The sequence below is a fragment of the Coffea arabica genome, chromosome 1e (assembly GCF_036785885.1).
Source record: "Coffea arabica cultivar ET-39 chromosome 1e, Coffea Arabica ET-39 HiFi, whole genome shotgun sequence".
Taxonomy (NCBI): Eukaryota; Viridiplantae; Streptophyta; class Magnoliopsida; order Gentianales; family Rubiaceae; genus Coffea; species Coffea arabica.
In genome coordinates this window covers 54,699,866-54,720,934 of record NC_092311.1, presented here as the reverse complement: position 1 = coordinate 54,720,934, position 21,069 = coordinate 54,699,866, and the positions used below count along the sequence as shown (strand labels likewise).

Below are 21,069 nucleotides of genomic sequence, written 5' to 3'. Positions count from 1 at the left end.
ACAGTAATTTTTTCATGGAAAGTAACGGAAAATACAATCCAAACGGGGTCAATTGAGTCAAACTCGAGTAGCATCATATTCGATCTCGAACTTAAACTCCATCAAGTGTATTATTTGAGTTCAAACTCGACTTGTTTAAGATCAAATAAATTGCAAGCCTTATCAAACTCGAGTTTGAGTTTTTCTTTTTTTTTTTTTTAAATTTTTACATTTTAGATTTATCAGATTATCATTTTGCCATGAGCAATTACTTCATGTAAATTTATTAAAATACGAACCCATAATAGTCATTTTGTAATTAAAATATATAATATATAAATAATATAAATATTCGATTAAGTTTGTCGAGTACTCAAGTATTTACTTATGATGCTCAAACTCAACTTGTTACACGTAACAAACAGCTCAAACTCGAACTCGAACTCTGTCAAAACTTTTAACCAAACTGCTCGCGAGCGGTTTGGCTTGATAGCACCCCTAATCTTAATTCTGCCCTCATCCCCAAGTCAATAAAGGCAGATTAAAGGAATGTCTAGTAACTTGTATTTAATAGTGGATATTAATTCGTTTAGGATTTTTTCAATTCAATAAATTTGATAACAAAAATGGCTTACCACTTAATATGTCAAGCATTCCTTAATTGGTGTACAAAATTTTAAGTGAAATTTTTTATTGAATGTTCTAAATCAATCACATATACTACACTTGTCATATATATCACACACTTTCATACATATTGTGGCACAAAATATACATTTAGTCTGTTTCTGTTCTCGACACACACACACATGTACACATACTCACACACAATTACACATACCTCTCAATTGTTTATTGTCTTTTTCACGCACCCATACACTTTTTCTTTCTCTCTAAATACGTAAACAAAGATAATTTTTTTAAGGACAAAAGTACAATATTTGTGTGAAATTTAAATTCGATGTTAGTTGTCAAAGAGATATACCTTTATCAATTCAGTAATTTAACATTTTTGGTACTCAATTTTTGAACTTGAAAATTCAAATTTCAGATTTCAATTTTATCAAACAAAACCTAAAATCCAATTTTAGTTGTCTAATCTCGGATATGAAATTGTTTTAGTCTATAAAGAAAGTAGTATGGCAATTTCAACTAGGCAAAATCTATATAGTATGATAAACTAAACATTGGGTGTGTGTTTGAACAGGCATTTTCAGAAACCTCTCCTGAGGCTTCTGACAATCTCACTCACCTTCCTTGAACTTTGCAAAATATCAGATACCTCCCCTGTCAGGTTATTGGGCCCTATTTGTGATTTCATTGATGATGAATTGACAGATATACCCTCATAACTTATGATATATTTCGAAACTATTTTAACAGAATTAGTTAAATGAGTAATGCAAATGATTAACCAACTTAACTACAATTTGGATGCAAAACTAATAGCTAATATCGGTTAGAGGAAATGGCACCAAAAAAAGGCATTTTTTTTGTGATTGAAGCGATACCAGGAGGCACAGTGATGAATTTTATTTGATGACAAATATAGCTTCTTCAGCCATATTGAGGAAAGCAGAGAAAGGGGGAGAGTTGAAGTGGGAATTGCTCTCCTGGAAGAGGTGGAAAAGATGAGTAAAGAAGAGCATCTCAAGCAAAGCAAGGTTAGACTCTACAAATTTCTGCTGTAAACCATTTGAACGTTTTATACTTTGGCTATGGATGTTGAGATTGTTGTCATTGATCATATTTTTATAGTTATGAGACAAGTGTTAAGGCAGTTGTCATTGATCATGTTTCTACACTGTATTTTGTGTTAACAAGGCTGCGTTTTTTGATAGATCACAGTGATACTAACACGCGAGTTATTTCTGCAGAATCATGTTGGTGGCAGTGCGCCTGCTGTATTATCTAGTCAAGGTAGCAATATGCCCACCAACTCAATCTACTGACCTTGATGTTGAATTCAATTTGCAAACAACTACCAATGCTGCTAAGAGAAATGTAATTGTTCTTATTGCTTGTTTACATTATGAGTTTAAGAATCTATACTAATTTCAAACAAATCTGCACCATTTGTCATATCTAACCTCAGTAGGTAAACTTCAAAATCAGCTCCTGAATCAACTGCAGTTGGCAGCACTAACAGCTCCCAAGTAGAGACATCTCTCAACATCAATGCTTCAGCTACTCAAGACTCTCACAATGTCTGCTGCAGCTTTAGTTTGAGGTTTTAAGTTGGTACAAATCTTTTGTTATTTAAATGGTGCAAAAACAATTGTATCTGATTTTTTGGTATTTACTAACACCTGAGTGGTGCCATTTGACTGAAAAGACACAAATTTGCTACCCACTCAAATCTTTTCTATTGCTAGAACTAAAATTTTGACAAATGTTCTGGACAGCTTATAAGACGTATGTATCTGCTGATGCCTTGGGTATGGTTGTACTTTGGAAACCAAAAACTCTATATTTCTAGTATTACTTCTAAGCTGTGTTTTTGTGTAATCAATGCTTGTAGTATTCAATAACAGCTGTGGTTGCTTATATGGACAACCTGGTTCTGCACAACTGTAAATTAGTTCTCATTTAACTTCTTTTACAATCAACATAAAAAGTTAAAAATACAAGGTTGATTACGAGCAACCATTTCATTATGGAATTTGACTAATCAACTCTGCCCATCTGCACTAGTTCTTCTCTTTGCATGGTTGATTGTCTTTCATCTCTTTGACTACTCACCTCACCCTCTTCAGGCCCTTCATACCACTGAAAGAATATGCAATTTGAATAGCAGAAATAAAGCTTATTTGGATTCCTCCGACTCTCAGAAATTATTATACAGTTTAGTGTGATTCTCTTTATTCCGTTTTTCTTTTTCTGCTTGTGCCCTGAAAATGGGGTAATTTGAATTTTATATCATATGCAACAGTTCATTTTAGGAACTTGAATTGGAAAGCAATATGCATTCCTCATGCACATTTTTCACCCAATATATTGTGCCAGAAAATTTAATGCTTTTGGTTTAAATTCCTTAGTGGTACGATTATAAAAAGAAGACAATTAATACAAACACTTTTAACATATTTTGTAAGTATCATTCATTTTTGACATGAGTTCAAAATTGATGGTTCTGATATATTTGGTTAAATGGAATAATGGACACCCGTTGGAAAAGTTGTATTTGTAGTTATGGTTACTGGAGCAGGCAGTTTAATTGACAAACTGATGATACCGTCCTAAGCATTAGCTGTGACAACCGAGACAACTGATTGCAGGTCCCGTCCAACTAAAATAGATTTAACTAAGCCATACTCATGGCTCAAGTAAAGGCAATTTGGCGGTGGAAGGAAGACTTTTGAGTGATCTGGAAGTTCCTTTGTCATGAAAAATTCAAAACAAGCTGGCAGTACTCTGTACCTAAAGACCACATCGTATTAATAAACTAAAGAAAACTCAACACTTAGTTATAATACATAATTAATTAGATAAACATTTGAAATCTGTAACCGCGTCTTTTTTTTTTTTAATTATTAATAACGTGACCACTTCTATTCTTTACATCCACGTCTGGTTAGGCATGGCGAGATTCTGTTTGGAATGTGAGTTTTTTGGGAGTTTATCTAAAATTTTACTGTAATTCAATGTAGAAGTTTTTTAACAAATTTTTAAAATGCGTAGATTTTTTAATATTTTGAAGTGTATAGTTTAAAAATTTTGAGAAATTTTTCGATGTTACTGCAGCTAAAATTTTTAAAAAACTTGGGTTTCAAAGCCTATAAACAGATGAAAAACAGTGAATTGAAGTAACCGTGAAGTAACAGCCACGAGGCCGAACGAAATTAATTATGAGATGCTATGGCCTGGGGCCTGGGCAATGAATGCATCATTAGAGTTGCAACTGAGCATGAGGAAATCCGATTTCTACCTGAGCCGGTTCCGTTAGTACTACATGATTTTGTGATTTGATTGATATAATATGAAAAGATTAACACATTACCACTTGAAAGTACAATAATACCTGATCAGCATTGGCGGACATAAAGTCTGAAAAGTTATGCTTTAATTAGGAAATACAAACGGGCTACCAACGGTAGTGAGACAAATCAAAATTGTGGCTGCTAATTTTTTTTTTTTTTTTTGGGTAACATGCGCTATTTGTTTTACCTAAATGCATACATTGACGTTTATTTTCTCATTATATTTATGCATAATTTTATTTATTTTATTTTAAAAAATTAAAACTAATAGTTGATAGATCGTGCGTCCATTCCACTCATTATCTAACTAATTGTTTGGATTACATTTTTTCTGAATTTTTTATAGAGAAATTACTGTATCAATTTGATATGTGTGAAATAAAAAAATAATTAAAAATTATGTTTACGGTAAAAAAATTACTGTCCAAACAAGACATAAAAAAACGAGTTAATACCCCAATGTTGTGCACCTTGTGACAACCAAAAGAGACACAGACAAAAAGGTGTGTGAATAAACTAGCTCTAGCATGCCATTTTCCACCCTTTTCAGTAAGTCAAAGTCAAGCGTCACAGGTACTGACTGCCCTTTGGACATAAAAAAGATTTCGAAACAAAGCTTTTCTTCTTCTTTTTGGCTTTCAGTTCTTCAAGGGTGGATGGATGATGCATCTTCCCCGGAGGGAATAAGTGGCAGACATCTGCTTCCCTTTTTTAAGGTTATAAAAACATTAAGGGATCCTCAAGGTGCAGTACGTGTGCTCAGTGTACCGCGAATGCTTCCAATGTTTCAAGCAAAATATCTTATTCTAGTTTGTTTTTGGTAGAATGGAAAATGCTTTTGAATTTATTTATACTAGTGTGGATACCCGTGCTATGCACGGTACTGACATTATTAAAAGAAATTAAAAAAGAGAGTGAATAAAAAAAGTTAAAAAATTGTACCAACATAATTAAAATATCAGATTTGTCTAACAATAGTTCGAAATATAATAAAAAAAATATATATATATTATTCAAGAAACTGCCTTTTTTTAGAAGATGGAACTTGAAAGAATAATAAAAATTTATATTAGAAAATGAATGATATATGAATAAAAATGAATGTAATCACATGCTTTATTTGATTTCAAAATGAAATACTTACATACATTATGCATTCGATTTGATAATTTTTGTATGAAGGTGCGAACATTCTGCATACTAATTAATCTTCAGTACGAAATGCAATATTGGTGATTTAATTTACTCTGTTGAATTTTGTGGAGTTCGTGTTACAAATGAGAATGCACAATCTTTGCATGAATTAATTCATTGGTTGAACAGCTTATCCCCATTTTTTTGAGAATTAAAAGCATATGGAATTTGAAATTAGTGTATATTTTACATGGTTTATAAATAGTATCACAATATATATATATATATATCAAGAAATTCTACCATCCATTGCAATTTTTCTAAAATAAGAAGCATCACAACGAAATACGAATCGTTCATTTGAAAATTTTAGTATAGTTCAGAAACACTACTTTTTTTTTCCCTCAGTGTATTTGGTTTGTGTGGATGGCAAATGAGAATAAAATAGGTTAGCGATCACCCGTTGTTGTGAATAATTATGAAAAATTGTAATTCAAATGGACTCCTTAATTTTCGATATGTGATTTTTCATAGTGTTGATTTCATTATCAGTTACTTGGTACTATTAGTTATCCGTTGGTTAAGTGATAGAGATTACTAAATAAAAAAAATGTAAAATTGTAGTAAAAATGAAGCGAACCTGCAATCTTTGTAAATTGGAAACGTGTTTTGTATCAGATGTAGTTCGTAACTTGCAAACATCTATATCTATGTCTATATGTATTGAGGAAGGGGTTTTTATCAGAGACCCTCTCAATGGTTTCTAAACTTCTCATTTTTTTTTCTAGATTTTTGTATTTATTTTAATACATAAAAGTAGTGAATTATAATCAACCCTATAACCAATCAAATTTGAAATTTAAAACATTCTCACTATCTACTTCATAAACCGTTTATACTTTATTATCTATACTTTAAATCCTTTTTACTCCTTAATTAAAAACAAATGCTCATTCGTATGCTATTTTAATACAATGTTACATTTTTATAATTAAGAAATATTTATCTCCAAACTAACCCTATAACCACCCCTACAAATAAGCTTTGTAAATTACAATTACGTTTCAAAAAAATCACAAATGTGCAAGTACATGTAAAGTTGAGGGGGTACAGTGCAACTATATGTAAAGTTAAGAGGTTTACTATATTTAACCCTAAAAAAAATCTCAAGAACGGAACAAGTAGGTGGTTATAGATTTTTGTATTTATTTTAATACATAAAAAGTAGTGGGTTATAACCAACCCTATCACCAATCAAATTTAAAATTTAAAACATTCTCACTATCTACTTCATAAACCGTTTATACTTTGTTATTTATATTTTAAATCTTTTTTACTCTTTAATTAAAGACAAATGCTCATTCGTATGCTATTTTAATACAATGTTACATTTTTATAATTAAAAAATATTTATCCCCAAACTAACCCTATAACCACTCCTTCAAATGAGCTTTACAAATTACAATCACGTTTCAAAAAAATCACAAATGTGCAACTAAAGGTAAAGTGCAACTAAATGTAAAGTTGAGGAGGTAAAGTGCAGCTAAATGTAAAGTTAAGGGGTTTACTATATTTAACCCTAGAAAAAATCTCAAGAACGGAACAAGTAGTGGGTTATAGATTTTTGTCTAGATTTTTGTATTTATTTTAATACATAAAGAGTAGTGGGGTATAACCAACCCTATCACCAATCAAATTTAAAATTTAAAACATTCCCACTATCTATTTCATAAACTATTTATACTTTGTTATTTATATTTTAAATCCTTTTTACTCCTTAATTAAAGACAAATGCTCATTCGAATGCTATTTTAATACAATGTTACATTTTTATAATTAATAAATATTTATCCCCAAACTAACCCTACAACCACCCCTACAAATGAGCTTTGCAAATTACAATCACGTTTCAAAAAAATCACAAATGTGTAACTAAATGTAAAGTTGAGGGGGTAAAAAGTTAAGGGGCTTACTATATTTAATCCTAAAAAAAATTCCAAGAACGGAACAAGTAGTGAGTTATAGATTTTTGTATTTATCAAATCGAATGCATAATATTTGTAAGTATTTCATTTTAACAACATTCAATTACATTCATTTTTGTTCATATATCATTCATTTTCTAAAATAAATTTCTATTATTTTTTTAGGATCTATCTTCATAAAAAAAAAAGTCCTTGAATGATATGTACATTCTATCATATTTCAAATTATTGTTAGACAGATGTTACATTTTAATTGTGTTGGTACAATTTTTAAACTTTTTTTATTCACCATTTTATTTTTACTTTTTCAAGAATGCCAGCACCGTGCGTAGCACAGGTATTCACACTAGTGTGCATATTATTGATAAACTATAAAAATTAAATAAAATAAAGTGAAAATAAATTGAATTACTTTTATAATTTCTCACACAAATACCATAGGCTAGCAAAACATTGTTTTTTGTAACAGTTTGAGGCAAGTGTTCACCATCATCAGTTGCAAATTTATCACATAAAGTCAACCGAACTACTGTCAAACTTCATTTAGAGAATTTTGGTAAGTATAAATCAAAATTTGCAGAATATAAAATATTTTAAAGATATTGAATCTATTAACTAACCTTTTGTCAAGTAAAAGTATGTCACACTTAGTTTTATCATTGATAGATGTTTGATAGTGTTGAACCAACAGATACAACTAAACCAATTACATCTGCAAAAGATCAAAAAGTATAAGTAATACCAGTTCAAATATACAACTTAAATATAAGTATGGTTAATTAAGAATGAAATACCTATCAATTGCAAATCATTGTCCATGTGTTGTTCTGTATCTCTTAGTTTGACCAAATTAAACTTGAAACGGGGTATGGTTCCACAATCATCTAAAATATTCACTATATTCGTACCGTTTCCAAATGATAATTGGTATATACAACTTAAATATAAGTATGGTTAATTAAGAATGAAATACCTATCAATTGCAAATCATTGTCCATGTGTTGTTCTGTATCTCTTAGTTTGACCAAATTAAACTGGAAACGGGGTATGGTTCCACAATCATCTAAAATATTCACTATATTCGTATCGTTTCCAAATGATAATTGGTACTGATGTGGTGCAAACCGATATTTAAAATCTGCCAGAATTACATATATATTTTGAAACCAGTATACCTTGACTTCATGGAGATGATCTGCGAAAATGTTTATTGTAGTGGGAAGGTGGGTGAGGAGTGTTAGTTGGAGTAAGGTGTGTAAGGAGTGTTAGTGGGAGTTAACTTCTTGTTTGAGGGAAACGTGGGGGGTGTAACGTGCCCATGATATTTTTTACGAAATAAATTAAATGTAAAATGCTAGAAAAATAGAGTTGAGAGTGGGAAGATTTGTGAAGGTTTGTTGCTAAAAATCCCTTCTCAAATTTATATAGATATAGATCACCATTAGATAGAAACAATTAATTATGTGATGCCTCATCAAAGTAGCCATCTGAATACACCAGGGCCTAGGTTATAATTTTGCCATGCTTGGATTGCTTGTTTCCGTCGGAAATTATTGTCGTTTTTCGTGATCACATTTCCCTATCACCTTTTTCCCTCACATATATCAAATCGCTACAGTAATTTTTCCATGAAAAATGACGGAAAATGCAAATCCCTCACATATATTAAGCAGTTTCTTATATATTAGCCCAGCATTTTCAGGTGTGTACAACACTACAACTTATAACATTGGTCTTGTTTGGAAAGCAATTTTCTAACAAAAAAATACTAAATTTGTCGTGAACACATTTTTCAATTAACTTATTATCTCACATATATCAAATCATTACAGTATATTTTTCAACAAAAATTCTAAAAAATTATAATTCAAACAGAATATTTTGATATACAACAAATATTCCAGCTATCAAAAGCCAGTATATCAATGACGGGGAACTAATAAGAACACCATGGATGGATGTTTAACAAATACTCTAATGAAAATAAGACTAGTAACCGTCTGTATGCATTTTAGGCTTCTGTGGATGTTTGATACCTAGATCGTTTTGATCATTATTGTATTTTATTTTATTTTTTTACCATTTTTTCCGTGTGAAAGCGAGACATTTTCCTCTATCTCAAAGATCAATTTAGGCATTAAATTTTTAGAGATATTATTAGTTATTAAAATTATATATCTACAAGGTGGTCAACATGGGAATTGACAAACGGTTTTAGACGCTAAGCGACGAAAAAAGATGAATTTTTGGGGGTACAGTGCAAAACAATCCATATGAAAATGTTGGTGATGGACCGATCATCCTAGAGGTAAAGTGGGTAAAAAAAAAGATTAACTGTAGAAGGTAAATTAAGGATTACGCTAAAAGTAGAGGAGATAATCGGTAATTAATCAAAAGATAAATGTTCACAGAGTGACAACAACTGGGAAATGGAAACAAAAAAATTGAAAATTTCTGATGTAACATGAAATGGTGAATTTGAAATAATGCCCGTACTGTACGTTCAACACATTTCGCCATTGGACACGCATGATCGCTAAAAGTCGACGAGCGGGGCCCCACCCACCTCCACCTCAGAGGAGAGACCAGTGATAATTGATAACGTTTGGCGGAGTGCGAGTGGGGGAAAGTGAGATCTGTGGAGTGAAGGCCCCCACCCAACCTCAGAGGAGAGGGTACATACCTCGCCTTCAATACCAGTAGAAAGTAGTAGTATTATTATTATATATATATATTTCTCGTCTCGTCTCGTCTCGTGTACATACCTCCTGTCCTGGCCCCTGGGACTGAGAGTGAGAGAGTAGTCAGTATTAGAATTAGTAGTATCTCCCTCTGCTGTCCGGCGTCCAGACCTGTATGTATATACATATAGATAATATATGTAGGTGTGTATGTAGGGCTTGGGAAGTTGACCTGACGCCGTTGACAGGTCTTAGTTTGCGCGTCGCTATAGATTCAATTACAAGCAACGTTGGCGCCTCTGCCTTACACGTGGATGTTGTCGAATTCCCACGTTTCTCAACAACCGGGCGTCCCGAGTCCGGACCGGACAATTTCTGTGCACTCTTCCCGGGTTAACTTCTCCCACAATTACCAATTACTCGCTAATTTCGCGCCGGCCGCCGGTATCTTGATCTCATTTATCATCATTACTGGCACAGTCACACGGACAGACGGACAGATGTAACGCAGAGAGTCGGTGAGAATTTCCAGTGCGTATAACCCACGACGACTCTGCCCTCCGGGGAAGGATTCCTTTTCCTTTCCATTTGATGTAGGAAAGGAAAATGACTGATCCTCCGAGTTCCGTCTTTCAAAAATGGTTGCAGGACTACACGTTTTGCGGCTGCTTGGGTTTTCTTTTACCAGACTTTTGGGCCAGTAGCACGTTTGGTCAACTTTTCACTCTCTTGAGTTTTCTAAACTTAATCATTCTTCCATGATCCTACAGTTATGGTAAAGCATTCACCCTATCGGTTACATTAAAGAATCCATCTCAACATCAGCAAATTTCAAGCCTCAAGTTGCATCTCACTTCAGAATTTAATTTGCTTTTCTTCCTACCTTCTAGATTTGTATGAAAAAATTCTACTCTTTTATTAACAGACATATTATTATTGCCACAGAATATTTTTGGTTTACTTATTTGTTTCAATTGGTCAGATTCATGTGCAGGTTTTCACTTTTTCAAGAATGATGCCAACCTAAAGGTTTGTGCGCATCAAGCATATTATTGTTAATGAGTACAACAACATTGTATAGCTGGGTAGAGGAGTTGGCAGGAGACGTACCTCCGAAGCAAGCCCAGAAAATCGCCTGTCATATTATTGTTGAGGTTATGAATGATGGCTTAAAATATAGGCTATTCTTTTGTCTCAAAAGCTGAAAGAGTTTGGCGGAGAGGGAACACGGGTAGGAACGGTTGCTGGCAATTATGTGTATTTTGCACACGTCATAATTTTATTTGTATATGGTGTAATTTATTTTTAATAATGTGTAATTTTAGAACAAAATTTTATGAAATTCACATATATTGTTAAAATCGAGATACAAGATAAAATTTGAACCGTACAATTATTTTAGCCAAATCTTAGTCGTAAACTGTACAGAAACGATCCTTCTGATGATCGTCCCGCCCTGTCTCCGCCACCCGGCGGAGAGAGAGAGAGAGAGAGAGAGGTTGTCAAATCCCCACTTTGAGATGGCTATGGAGCTAATCCCGCCGTTCATTTGCCCCACGTTTCGATATAATTCCGCTACACCTCAGAGACCATAAACGACTCTGGAATTTGCGCAAAGCGACGTGATTCTCCATCAATCACTGGTATCGAGTAGTCAAATGCGTATGGACATGAATTGAAAAGCATCCATCACAATTGGCAATTGAGTCCTAATCAAAGCATTTGAGTAGTTAAAAGTGACTGCTAGCTTTAATTCAGGGCCGCAAGTCCGTCTCAATTGCCCATTACAGAAAGGATTAGCGGTATCTGTTTTCAATTAAAAATAAAATAAAATAAAATAAAATTTTCAGAAGAGCTCATGTACACATTCGTACGCTGTGATTTTAAAAATTACACGCTACTCGCTGATGACTAATTTTATTTAAAATCTAGTCACTATCCCATGTCCTTAATTCTATATTTTAATATTTCCACGTATGACGTTTAGACGCTTTCGTTAATTTTTAAAATTCCAAACTACGCAGAGTAACCTCTTAGAGAATTCAACATGTAGCATACGCGATACACGTATGTGATATTACTGGAATCCATTTGAAAATATTGCTACAACGATAAACATGTGATTTTTATAAGAACCTCTGGTTTACAAATTTTTAGTTGGTCACCTTCGAGCCAAATAAAGCGAAGACAAAAGCGTTGTATGTATGAGTATCAGAGTTTCCCCCGCACCTCTGGTTGCTTAAGTACTATAGTAATCATGATTGCTGAATGCTGGTCCAGTGTATTATGCTAGTATTTCACCGGATCTTTCAGGGCCAGAAGTGGCCAGCCTGTTTACCAGAGCCAGTGCATTGCTGGTCATGTAAGTCGTGTTTAAGACTCTCTTTTGCAGTAATTGAATCTGTTTCATCTTGTCTTCACGATCCTGGCCGCTGAAGCCATCCAAGCAAGTGTTTTGGTCCGTCAGAGCAGCACTCAGCCATGATATGGCACTCCTCATCTGCGAATCGAAGCCTTGGCCAGTAAAATTTCTGAGCGCACCAAGAGATCCATGAAGATTGTCGAGCGTGTCTTGGAATAACTCAATACAGTCGGAAAGAGCAGCACGGTCTCTTCCCCTCGTGGTGTTGCGGCTTTCCAGTCTGGCCAAGTACTGGGATGCAAGCTTTGCTTCAGAAATCGTGACGGAGACCCCAGCTCGTGCCCATTTGCGGGGATCTCTCTTGGCGCTGTTTGAATAAGATGCCAGAGAGTGGATGCAGAGGTCGGGGTAGCGCGTCACGCTGCATGCATCTCCAACATAAGAGTCCATTTCTTCAGCCCAGGAGGAGGAAAAGGAGGAGATGGTGCTTAAAGACGTGAACCATGCTGCTGCTACGAGGATGCATGTGATGATGAGAATGTTGTCCGCAAATGTCATCTCAATTTCTTAATGTATCAATACGAGGAAACTGACTCAAAAGAATCTAACGAGGCTGAGGCATTTCATCGAATCCTCTAAATTAAGTCGCATAAATTTTCAAACAGATAGAAAACTCACAAGGAAGGTATCTATCTCATGGGTGTTCGAATAGCCTCCCCAGGGCCAGGGATGAGGCTGTGAGCTGTTCAGAGCTTCACAAAGAACCCGCTTTGTTTAAATAGAAGCCTGCATCTATTCAGGTTTTTTGGGTGAGTTGCCCAGGTTCGAGTGCTTATTAGAGAAGTGCAGAGGCGGCAGTTGGATGAGAGCAAGAATATGGTGAGTGCAATAATAGTAAAGGGTGAGAACCCATGATCATGATCCACTGTGACAGCAGTAACGCTAAGGTGATGTTTGGTTCCCATACCGTAAATCTCTTTTCAGTGTGGGTTTTTGTGATTTTCCCGTAGCAATTTGATTTTGAAGCTGGAATGAGTTTCATTCAACAAATGAGTTAATTAGTTGAAAACCCACATCCTGAATGAGGAATAATATAAATACTAAATCTAACACTTGCATTCCGGTTAAATAATTCTTATAGCGGCGGTCTATAAAATACCGCAACGGATCTTCTGTCTCACACCCTGTACCACTCTCTATCCCACTTTTTATTATATTGCCATTTCTCCTTCACAAACATCATGTTTTAATTCTTTTTTATTTTCTTAAGATCCAATAACTGTTAATTGAGTAAAAAATAAATACAATAGCTTCAAAAAAGTAATATATAATAGAAAATTTTACTAAACAATCCTCAATCCGAATGGTTAATAATGCACGTAACAATGATGATATTGGGCTATGCGTCCCTTTTATGTGGATCATTATTGTCAATAGCACTTCTAGTCATTACATTTAGAAAAAACAAAAAGATTCTTTATAGAAATAATCTTTTATTAAATGAGTCATTTTTCTTTGTTGAAATCGAATATATGAATGAAAGAAGTAATCTTAAGTCCCGGAGTATGCATCATAACGCTTAGAAGAAAGGGCAGACCGATATTATAAATGCTCCAAAGGTCTATTGTCATGGAAAAGTGCTTCCATATTTATGACTCTGCGAAATTTCAATCGCTTCACATGTTGTACTTCTCTTTTTCTGTGAAATCACGTTTACGCTTTTGGAAAAGGAAAACGGGACATGTGTCGTCGTGTGCACTCTGTAACCATAATCCGTTGAACATTACATAAAAGCGTAATGGAGAAAAGGAACGGCAAATACACAGTTGGACCATACAAATTGCCATCAGCTACCTTAACATTAGTTGTTTTGTAAGCGCCCTTTTACACCCTAAAAACTCTATTTTCTCAGCTCACTGTTGGTTGGTTTATGTTAAATTTCTATTGGTATTCTTGGGGGGATGGAAGGCTGTAAATTAGACGAGAGCAGAGGGCTATTCTGGAAACTGTCTTTAGTTTCATGGGACTGGGGTTAGAATTAGATGCTATGCAACCTTTTTGTCACTGTAGCTCAACTTTATATTATGAAGCCTAAAATATCCGAAGGCCGCTTTCTGTTTAAGTGAGTGCTAACTCGGATCATCTTTGTTTACTTTAGTAAGTTGATTAGGGTGGCTATGCATTAGAGCCTCTGATAACGATGCATCATGATTAGTTGGCATGATGGCATCACGTTTCCCTGAACTGTTTGATTTGCAGCTTGCCTGAGCTTTGCTGTTTTCCGGCGAACTCTGTGTTCAACTAAAAGTTGCATAGCATTCTTATATTAGTTTGTCAATTTCATGCTCTGCCTTTAGACTGAAAAGAGTTCGAAAATAATACTAATAATCAAATAGGCTATCACCAAACCATCGGCTAGCCTGTGCGTAAATGAATATACGCAAATTCTTCTTTTCCTCGTTACCTCCTCGTCGCTTGGCCACATTGAAAGTTGTACAAGCGGAATTTGTCGATTTCAGTTAAAAAGGCTTTTGCTGTCTGCGGATTGTTGAGTTCAGAAGTCTTGCATCACACCGCAGATCAGTTTTTTTCTTGTATGGTCATCTTAATCATCTCATTTTGTGCTTTAAAGAATTGTTCAGCATGCAGTTGTGCAAAGGCACAAGTTTTGGTACTTATCTTCACGGCATAATTCACTGTTCTATTCAGGCAATAATGATGCAATGAAGGAGTATAATAAACAAGGAAAAGGAGAAGAAGAAGGTGCTGATGACGATTAAGGAGGAATGATAATATGATGATTAAGCCGCTGATGATAAAGAAGAAGAATAGGCGCTGGAAAATGAAGCAAATTAGTTGGAGATGGTCTTTAAATGGAAGGATGCAGCTGCATACCCGAATTAATGTGTGATTCTCAGCTCTTTGGTGGGCTTTGATATCCTCACGTTAGTACATCGATAACAACAGTTACATGAAAATGAAACAGCACAGGCTTTCATAAAATGTGCGGCAAATGATGGGAGAGAACTCAAATAAATGCAGACCCTGATCCTCGAGTAATAACGTGAAAAAAAATCCATCCATTCGGCAGACTACAATCTTCAGATTTAGGTTCAACGAGACTTCTTAAGAAGTTCTTCAGAAGGCAATTCAAGTGTTGCATCGGCATGCTGCTTATCCAGCTTCACTTCTGCAGCAAATTAGAAATGGCAATGCCAGGTGAGATTGGGCAGTGCTTTGCATCAAAAAGGCAAAATTCAGTTAAGCACATCATAATATGTATACAAAGACTAGGGAATTCAATCACACACAGTAAAAGGGGATGCAGTTCTGAGCAGTAGGTTATACAACTCATATGACGACCCAAGTCATAAGCAGTAGGTTATAAGTTCCGAGCAGTAAAAGGGGACCACCCAAGTCATATGACAAATGAACGTAGATATATCTTCATATATATAGGATTCTCTGCTCTCACAACCAGACTCAACAAGCAAACAGTAAGCTAATGGGATCCAGCTCCGATATGCTGAGCAAAGACCTAGCCATTTTCTACACAAGTTTGGCATAGATGATATCCTTCTTAAAATTCCTCATGGGAAATACAACAAACAGCTGGTCGGCAGATAGTGATTACATATGAACAACGTATCGCGAGAAGGAATGTGAGTCCTGTAAGAATTTTGGAGGCAGGCAGCACTAGTCTAGCGTCTAGTGGACTGTACAGTAAAAGCACAAAAAGGGCAAAAACCAACCGTAACCGCCGCGTTCATTGAGCTTGGCCTGGACGATCATGGTGGAGATAAATTGTGAAGCCTCCCGCGCCTCCTCCAACAGCCTCCGGACCTCAGCCTCGGAGGTCACGTGACGGTTTTCCTCGAATTTCTTTCTAGCCTCCGCCGCCGATTCCCGCAGCATGAGGGTGTCCCCGGCGAATGATTTCCTAGTGGCCCTCAGAACCGATCTGTAAGCCCTCAGTGCTTCTGCTGCTCTCCCCATCCTCCCTCCCTATCTATCTTGAAACTGGAAAGGACTCCGTTAATATGCGCTTTTGCTACAAGCCTACAACTATATATTGCCCAGGCATTTGTTCTTATATGGCAGTCAGGTCCTCAACGCCGTCATTTGTTCTCGTATCGTGTTAGCAAAATTTGTATTTTAGTGTTGTAAATAGCTATCTCTGTCCTTTTTTTTTTTTGGGTTAAAAAAATTATGTCGGGAAACAGGTATTAAAAAATGACCACACAGATTTTTTTTTAACTGGGATTTTTTTGTACAAAAATTATTGTAACAATTTGTTATATGTAAAGTAAAAAAATTGACAGGAAAATGTATGTGAAAAACGTATGCTTTCCAAACAAGAAAGGTTTCAAAAGAAGTTCGAAAAGTGACTTGTGCATGTCCGGTAGTTCCCAGGCTCTGTTTATTGTAGGTATGAATATGCTCTATTTTTTTTTTCTCCTGTTTATAAGGAATTGATTTCGCGATTATTTAAGATAAAAAAAAGTTACTAACTTTTTATGCCTCGGTATGTGTTTCCATTCTTTCATGATTCTGGTTTCAATTGCAATTTTGAATCGCCGCGACGTAAGAAGAAGAATATGCTACAATCTTATTCGTCCGATTCCAGATCCTTCCTAGCGATGCCATAGCCATCATTGATTGTAAAAGCACATATTACACCAGGTTGATGCCGTACAGAAATCCAAATTTGGGTTATATATGAAAATGCCATTGCACCAATCAAATGGAGAAAACCGAATGCAAGCGTTGAGAGCTAAGCTCAGATATCACTTTGACATTAAACAAACCAGCCGCCCGACTCCAGGAAATTGCACACCAAAGCTCGTACTAGTATTCATCAACTGGCAAGCCGTGTAAGACGTTGGAGATCATATCTTAATAGCATCAGCTACCTTATAGCATCGATCATTCTAAAATCGTGTTTCTTGCGTCGGCATCTATGATGAGCTTTCAGCGGTGGATTCTCCCCAACTCTTTCCGGGTTGGAAACGTTATCTGGTGCAAGCAAAACGAAAGAACATGTTAAAACAAAATAACCATCATATTCCTGGTCATAACTTGCATAGACAATTCTGATGAAATTGAAACAAAGTACCATAACTCGGTAACTGTTCATGATTTGCATAAACAAGTCTGATCACAATATGAAAGTAAATTCAAGATGTCAAGATGATGAATCAGGCGCTACTATACTGCCTACAATAATCATCATGCAATAGCATTGAGCACCAGCAACACTGTTTTGCACAATTTACATCACAGCCAGATGCAAACTGATATAGTAAGCCACTAACGAGTTACAATGAAGTGCAACTATGAGATGTGCACTGAGTAACTCTTCTTTACCATCACTTTCCAACGAGGGCATCCAGGTGTTATCGATGACAAGCCGTGGGTTGGGGGGAAAGAGAGCACCAAAACAGGGGTACAAAAAATTTTTGTTTCTTTTATTTTTTTGGGGGGGGGGGGGGGGAGGATTGTTTAAAGAACTGACATTAGTAAATTACAATGAATTTTAATATGTTCATACGCAATAGTAGGGTGAGAATATTACTTCACGGAGGTAGGAAAATATCTTACAACTAATGATGATAGTTGAGCTTAGAATGCAGCTAATCCGTTGGCTCAGTTACTTGATTACCAGCATATGGAATTACACTGTTAGATACTACTGATATTGTAGGATAGATAGCCAGACTACTTTAACAAGTTATGTAGGACATTGGATTTGGCATGACACACTTGAACATAAACTCTGGAGATGGCTGTGCTAGGAATTACTAAGTGCAAAGATACTGTCTTCTAAATTGTCGAAGTAGACATATTGGCTACACGGATGGGCTAGGATAAAAACCAACCTCCTGTTGAAGACATGATCTTCAGACTGAAACCTGTAGGGAAATATGCTGTATATAGATGTTATATATCACATTAACAAGATGAAATACAAATTATTTGCAGACTCTGTATCTGTTTGACCTGGTCTGAAATTTGATCTTAGCTGATTTATAATGTCTATCCATTGTTGCATCATTGACAATTTGATTACTATCAAGTCACCAACAAACTCCCAACAATGATTCTGCCTCTTGCCCTCTTTACACCAGTGCTAAAACATTAACTAAATATGTCAATATGAGTTTCACAACCCTTTAATTTCCCAAATACATCTTCCAACTGCTTCAAAAAACAATTATGCATTCCATTAAAGCCTAAACAAAGACATAGAGACACATTAGCATCCAATTATAAAGTTTTCCGTGGTTGATGGTAACAGAAGCACAAATTTTTGCGTGTGAAATCTTAATTCACTGACACAGGCTAGGATTGGCTCTAAAAAAGTACAAGAACCTCAATCAAGCAGGTCAAACGAAGGCGATCAAAACAGGATAGGTCAGTCAACGATTCAGCACACAATCAAATTAACTTTGCTTTCATTCAGGAAGTGCAAATCATAGGTAATACATATTGGCAATCTGTATGAAGCCAGAATAGGAGTAAAAACAAACTATTACTTTCAGGTTAAGCTAGACAGATATAGGACTAAAAAAGATTGATGCGTTCATAAATTCAGATGCTTTGGAGGTGGCATGCTGCCTTATCTGGACACAGACATCAACATAATCCTCATCTTGACTATCCCAGCATCTTAGCTTCAAAGCCTCCCCAGGATTGTTTAATAGCTAACCAAGACTAAAGAACTGAAACCTTATGTCTAAGTATAATAATCCTTCCCAAAGGATAATATGGTAGTCAGTAATTAATACTGGCATAATAGCTAACAGTAACTTGAGCTTAAAATTTAATAGGTTCATCCGTATATAACAGGCCTGAACTGCTTTTCATAGGCAGCTTGCATATTTCCGTGAAAACACCGAAATGCCAGTAAAAGAGAAACCAGATCAGATCATCTATGCCAAAATGCCACTGCCAAAATCTATCAATTCGCCAGCATAATGGGCTGCAGATAAGAATAATCATATGTAATCCAATCTATCAATCCTGAAACAAACAGTAAAATAGTAACTTAACAATCAATCCAGTGATTCAACCAGTATATCCATGTCCAGAAGAAACGACATTCTCAAAAGCCAAAATTGTTCAAGGTACCTCCAAATTGCTGTCCCCAGAATGGGAGTCGGGGATCATCCTCTTCCTCATCAAACTCATCGCCGTACCCTATCTCCGCATCGCCACGGTAACCCGGTTCACTCCCATAGCCCGATTCGTTACCCTGGTTGTCAAAATTCCCGGCATGCCCAAACCCAGTAATCAAATGCTCTTTCTCACCATTCCCATTCTCCCTCTCCCTCCTCGTATTCCTCGCCGCCTCGCTCACATCCGACGACCAATTGGCATCCCCGTTCACAAACAGCTCCCCACTGGAATCAGTTCCTGCGGCCACCGGAAAATCGGAGCAAGTAGCGTAGGCGGCCGACGCCCCAACAGAGCAGCAACGGCGGCGATAAGTCCCGCTCCGACTTCGATCACTGCTTCTCCCGGACACGGACCTAGATCCACGGCGGCGGCGCTTCCGGGCGAACCACCTAACTCCGTCGCGCTTGTGGGCTGCGGACGATAAAGGGCGATCATCGTCGAACAAGCTTAGCCTGGATATGTCGAGGGCCTCGATGGAGAAGGAGGTGCCTCTGTCGGCTCGGCAGGGGCGCTTGGTGTGGAGGACAGTGGTGGCGGGATAGGGTTTGGGAGAATCAGAGTCGAAGGTTTGATTAGGTATAATGGCCGAGAGTTGAAAGGGTCTCCAGCCGTGTAGCTGCAAAGTGCAGGATTCTATGGCGTGCCGGGAGTCTAGGGTTCTGTGGGACATTGCATTCTTCTTTTAGTATCTTCTTCTTCTTCTTTTAGTAGTAGTAGCAAGGAGTAGAATCTATAGTACGACTAGTGCAGCTGTGGTGGTATTTTTAAATCCTCCTCGTAGGACGATTGCGAATTTCGCCAAAAAGTATGTAGAAATAGAATACAGTTCTAGGCTTCTAGTATCCACACACACAAAGTCTACTACCGCGATAGTTAAAGTTCTCGTTCCACGTGGCCTTTACGGAACCGGAAACCCAAAAGCCAGACCGTAAAGCAGTAGCTGCAAACCCACCTTGTCTTCAACTTCAGGAATTACTAAAAGGGCCGTCGAATCTCTGGAATGCTACCTCTGCTTGTAGCATTATTGTCTCTGCGCGCGCATGGGCTCTATTTCTAGTTTTTTAACCTTTTAGGCCTACCTTTGTTTCGAATAAATCTTATATGTATTACATTATTATGATTAGATGTACGATACATGTGTAATATTTAGATTTAAATTTAAATTTAAATTATATATCATAATTTAATAATAAAAATATATATACTATCAGTATAGAGAATATTAATCCTTTTATTTATGTATTCTATAGGGAAAGAGGCGGGGGTTTAATAATGACAACACCAAAAAATCGACTTATGTAGAAGATTTAGTGGGCTCATTCATTCGTGGGTGGAAAATCAACTCACATATTAATCGCTTCTTCTAATTGCACCGTGTCATTTTGAAATTTCCTGCAGATCTACTAATATTCCTTACGTCAACAATATGAGTAAGTCTTATATACACTGACAGTGTATGCACTATCATCATTGGATTCATGATATGTGTGTAAAATTTGAATTTCAAATTTAAATTTTGCATAATTGTCATTCATCTAATACTAACAGTGTATACACAGTCAGTGTATAAAAGATTAATCCTAACAATATACAAAAGAAATACTACTACTACTATAGTTAGTTATTTTACGCTAGAAATACTCCTTTTCTATGTTATTTTCGAACTACCACTTCCCATCCTTCCTAGCAATAAACGTGCACTACAGGTTATGGCATAACCACTAATATTAAATAATAAAAAGAAAACGATTTGTTTCCTCCCTCGCATT

At 36.0% G+C, this 21,069-nt stretch overlaps 3 protein-coding genes across 5 annotated transcripts; all 3 read right to left on the bottom strand.

The window, feature by feature from the left end:
* Positions 1-11,792: 11,792 nt before the first annotated feature.
* LOC113718067 (pectinesterase inhibitor 6-like) lies at positions 11,793-13,053 on the bottom strand. The gene has a single exon (XM_027242993.2). It carries the CDS (start codon positions 12,677-12,679, stop codon positions 12,044-12,046), a length of 636 nt encoding a protein of 211 aa, XP_027098794.1. The 5' UTR covers positions 12,680-13,053; the 3' UTR covers positions 11,793-12,043.
* A 1,911-nt stretch (positions 13,054-14,964) lies between these two features.
* LOC113718059 (mitochondrial zinc maintenance protein 1, mitochondrial) lies at positions 14,965-16,234 on the bottom strand. Its single transcript, XM_027242983.2, has 2 exons — positions 15,874-16,234; positions 14,965-15,311 (listed from the first exon to the last, which is right to left on the bottom strand). The coding sequence occupies exons 1-2, from the start codon at positions 16,115-16,117 to the stop codon at positions 15,235-15,237; spliced, it is 321 nt and encodes a 106-aa protein (XP_027098784.1). The 5' UTR covers positions 16,118-16,234; the 3' UTR covers positions 14,965-15,234.
* A 472-nt stretch (positions 16,235-16,706) lies between these two features.
* Positions 16,707-20,154, bottom strand: LOC113718048 (uncharacterized). Of its 3 annotated transcripts, none has more exons than XM_027242971.2 (2): positions 19,253-20,148; positions 16,707-17,137 (listed from the first exon to the last, which is right to left on the bottom strand). In XM_027242971.2, exons 1-2 carry the CDS (start codon positions 19,968-19,970, stop codon positions 17,031-17,033), a joined length of 825 nt encoding a protein of 274 aa, XP_027098772.1. In that variant the 5' UTR covers positions 19,971-20,148; the 3' UTR covers positions 16,707-17,030. The 3 variants fall into 3 exon arrangements, with proteins under 3 accessions (XP_027098772.1, XP_027098776.1, XP_027098782.1); XM_027242975.2 differs by lacking the exon at positions 16,707-17,137 and adding an exon at positions 18,548-19,144 and having other exon boundaries at positions 19,253-20,154; XM_027242981.2 differs by lacking the exon at positions 16,707-17,137 and adding an exon at positions 18,548-19,103 and having other exon boundaries at positions 19,253-20,154.
* Positions 20,155-21,069: the final 915 nt, after the last annotated feature.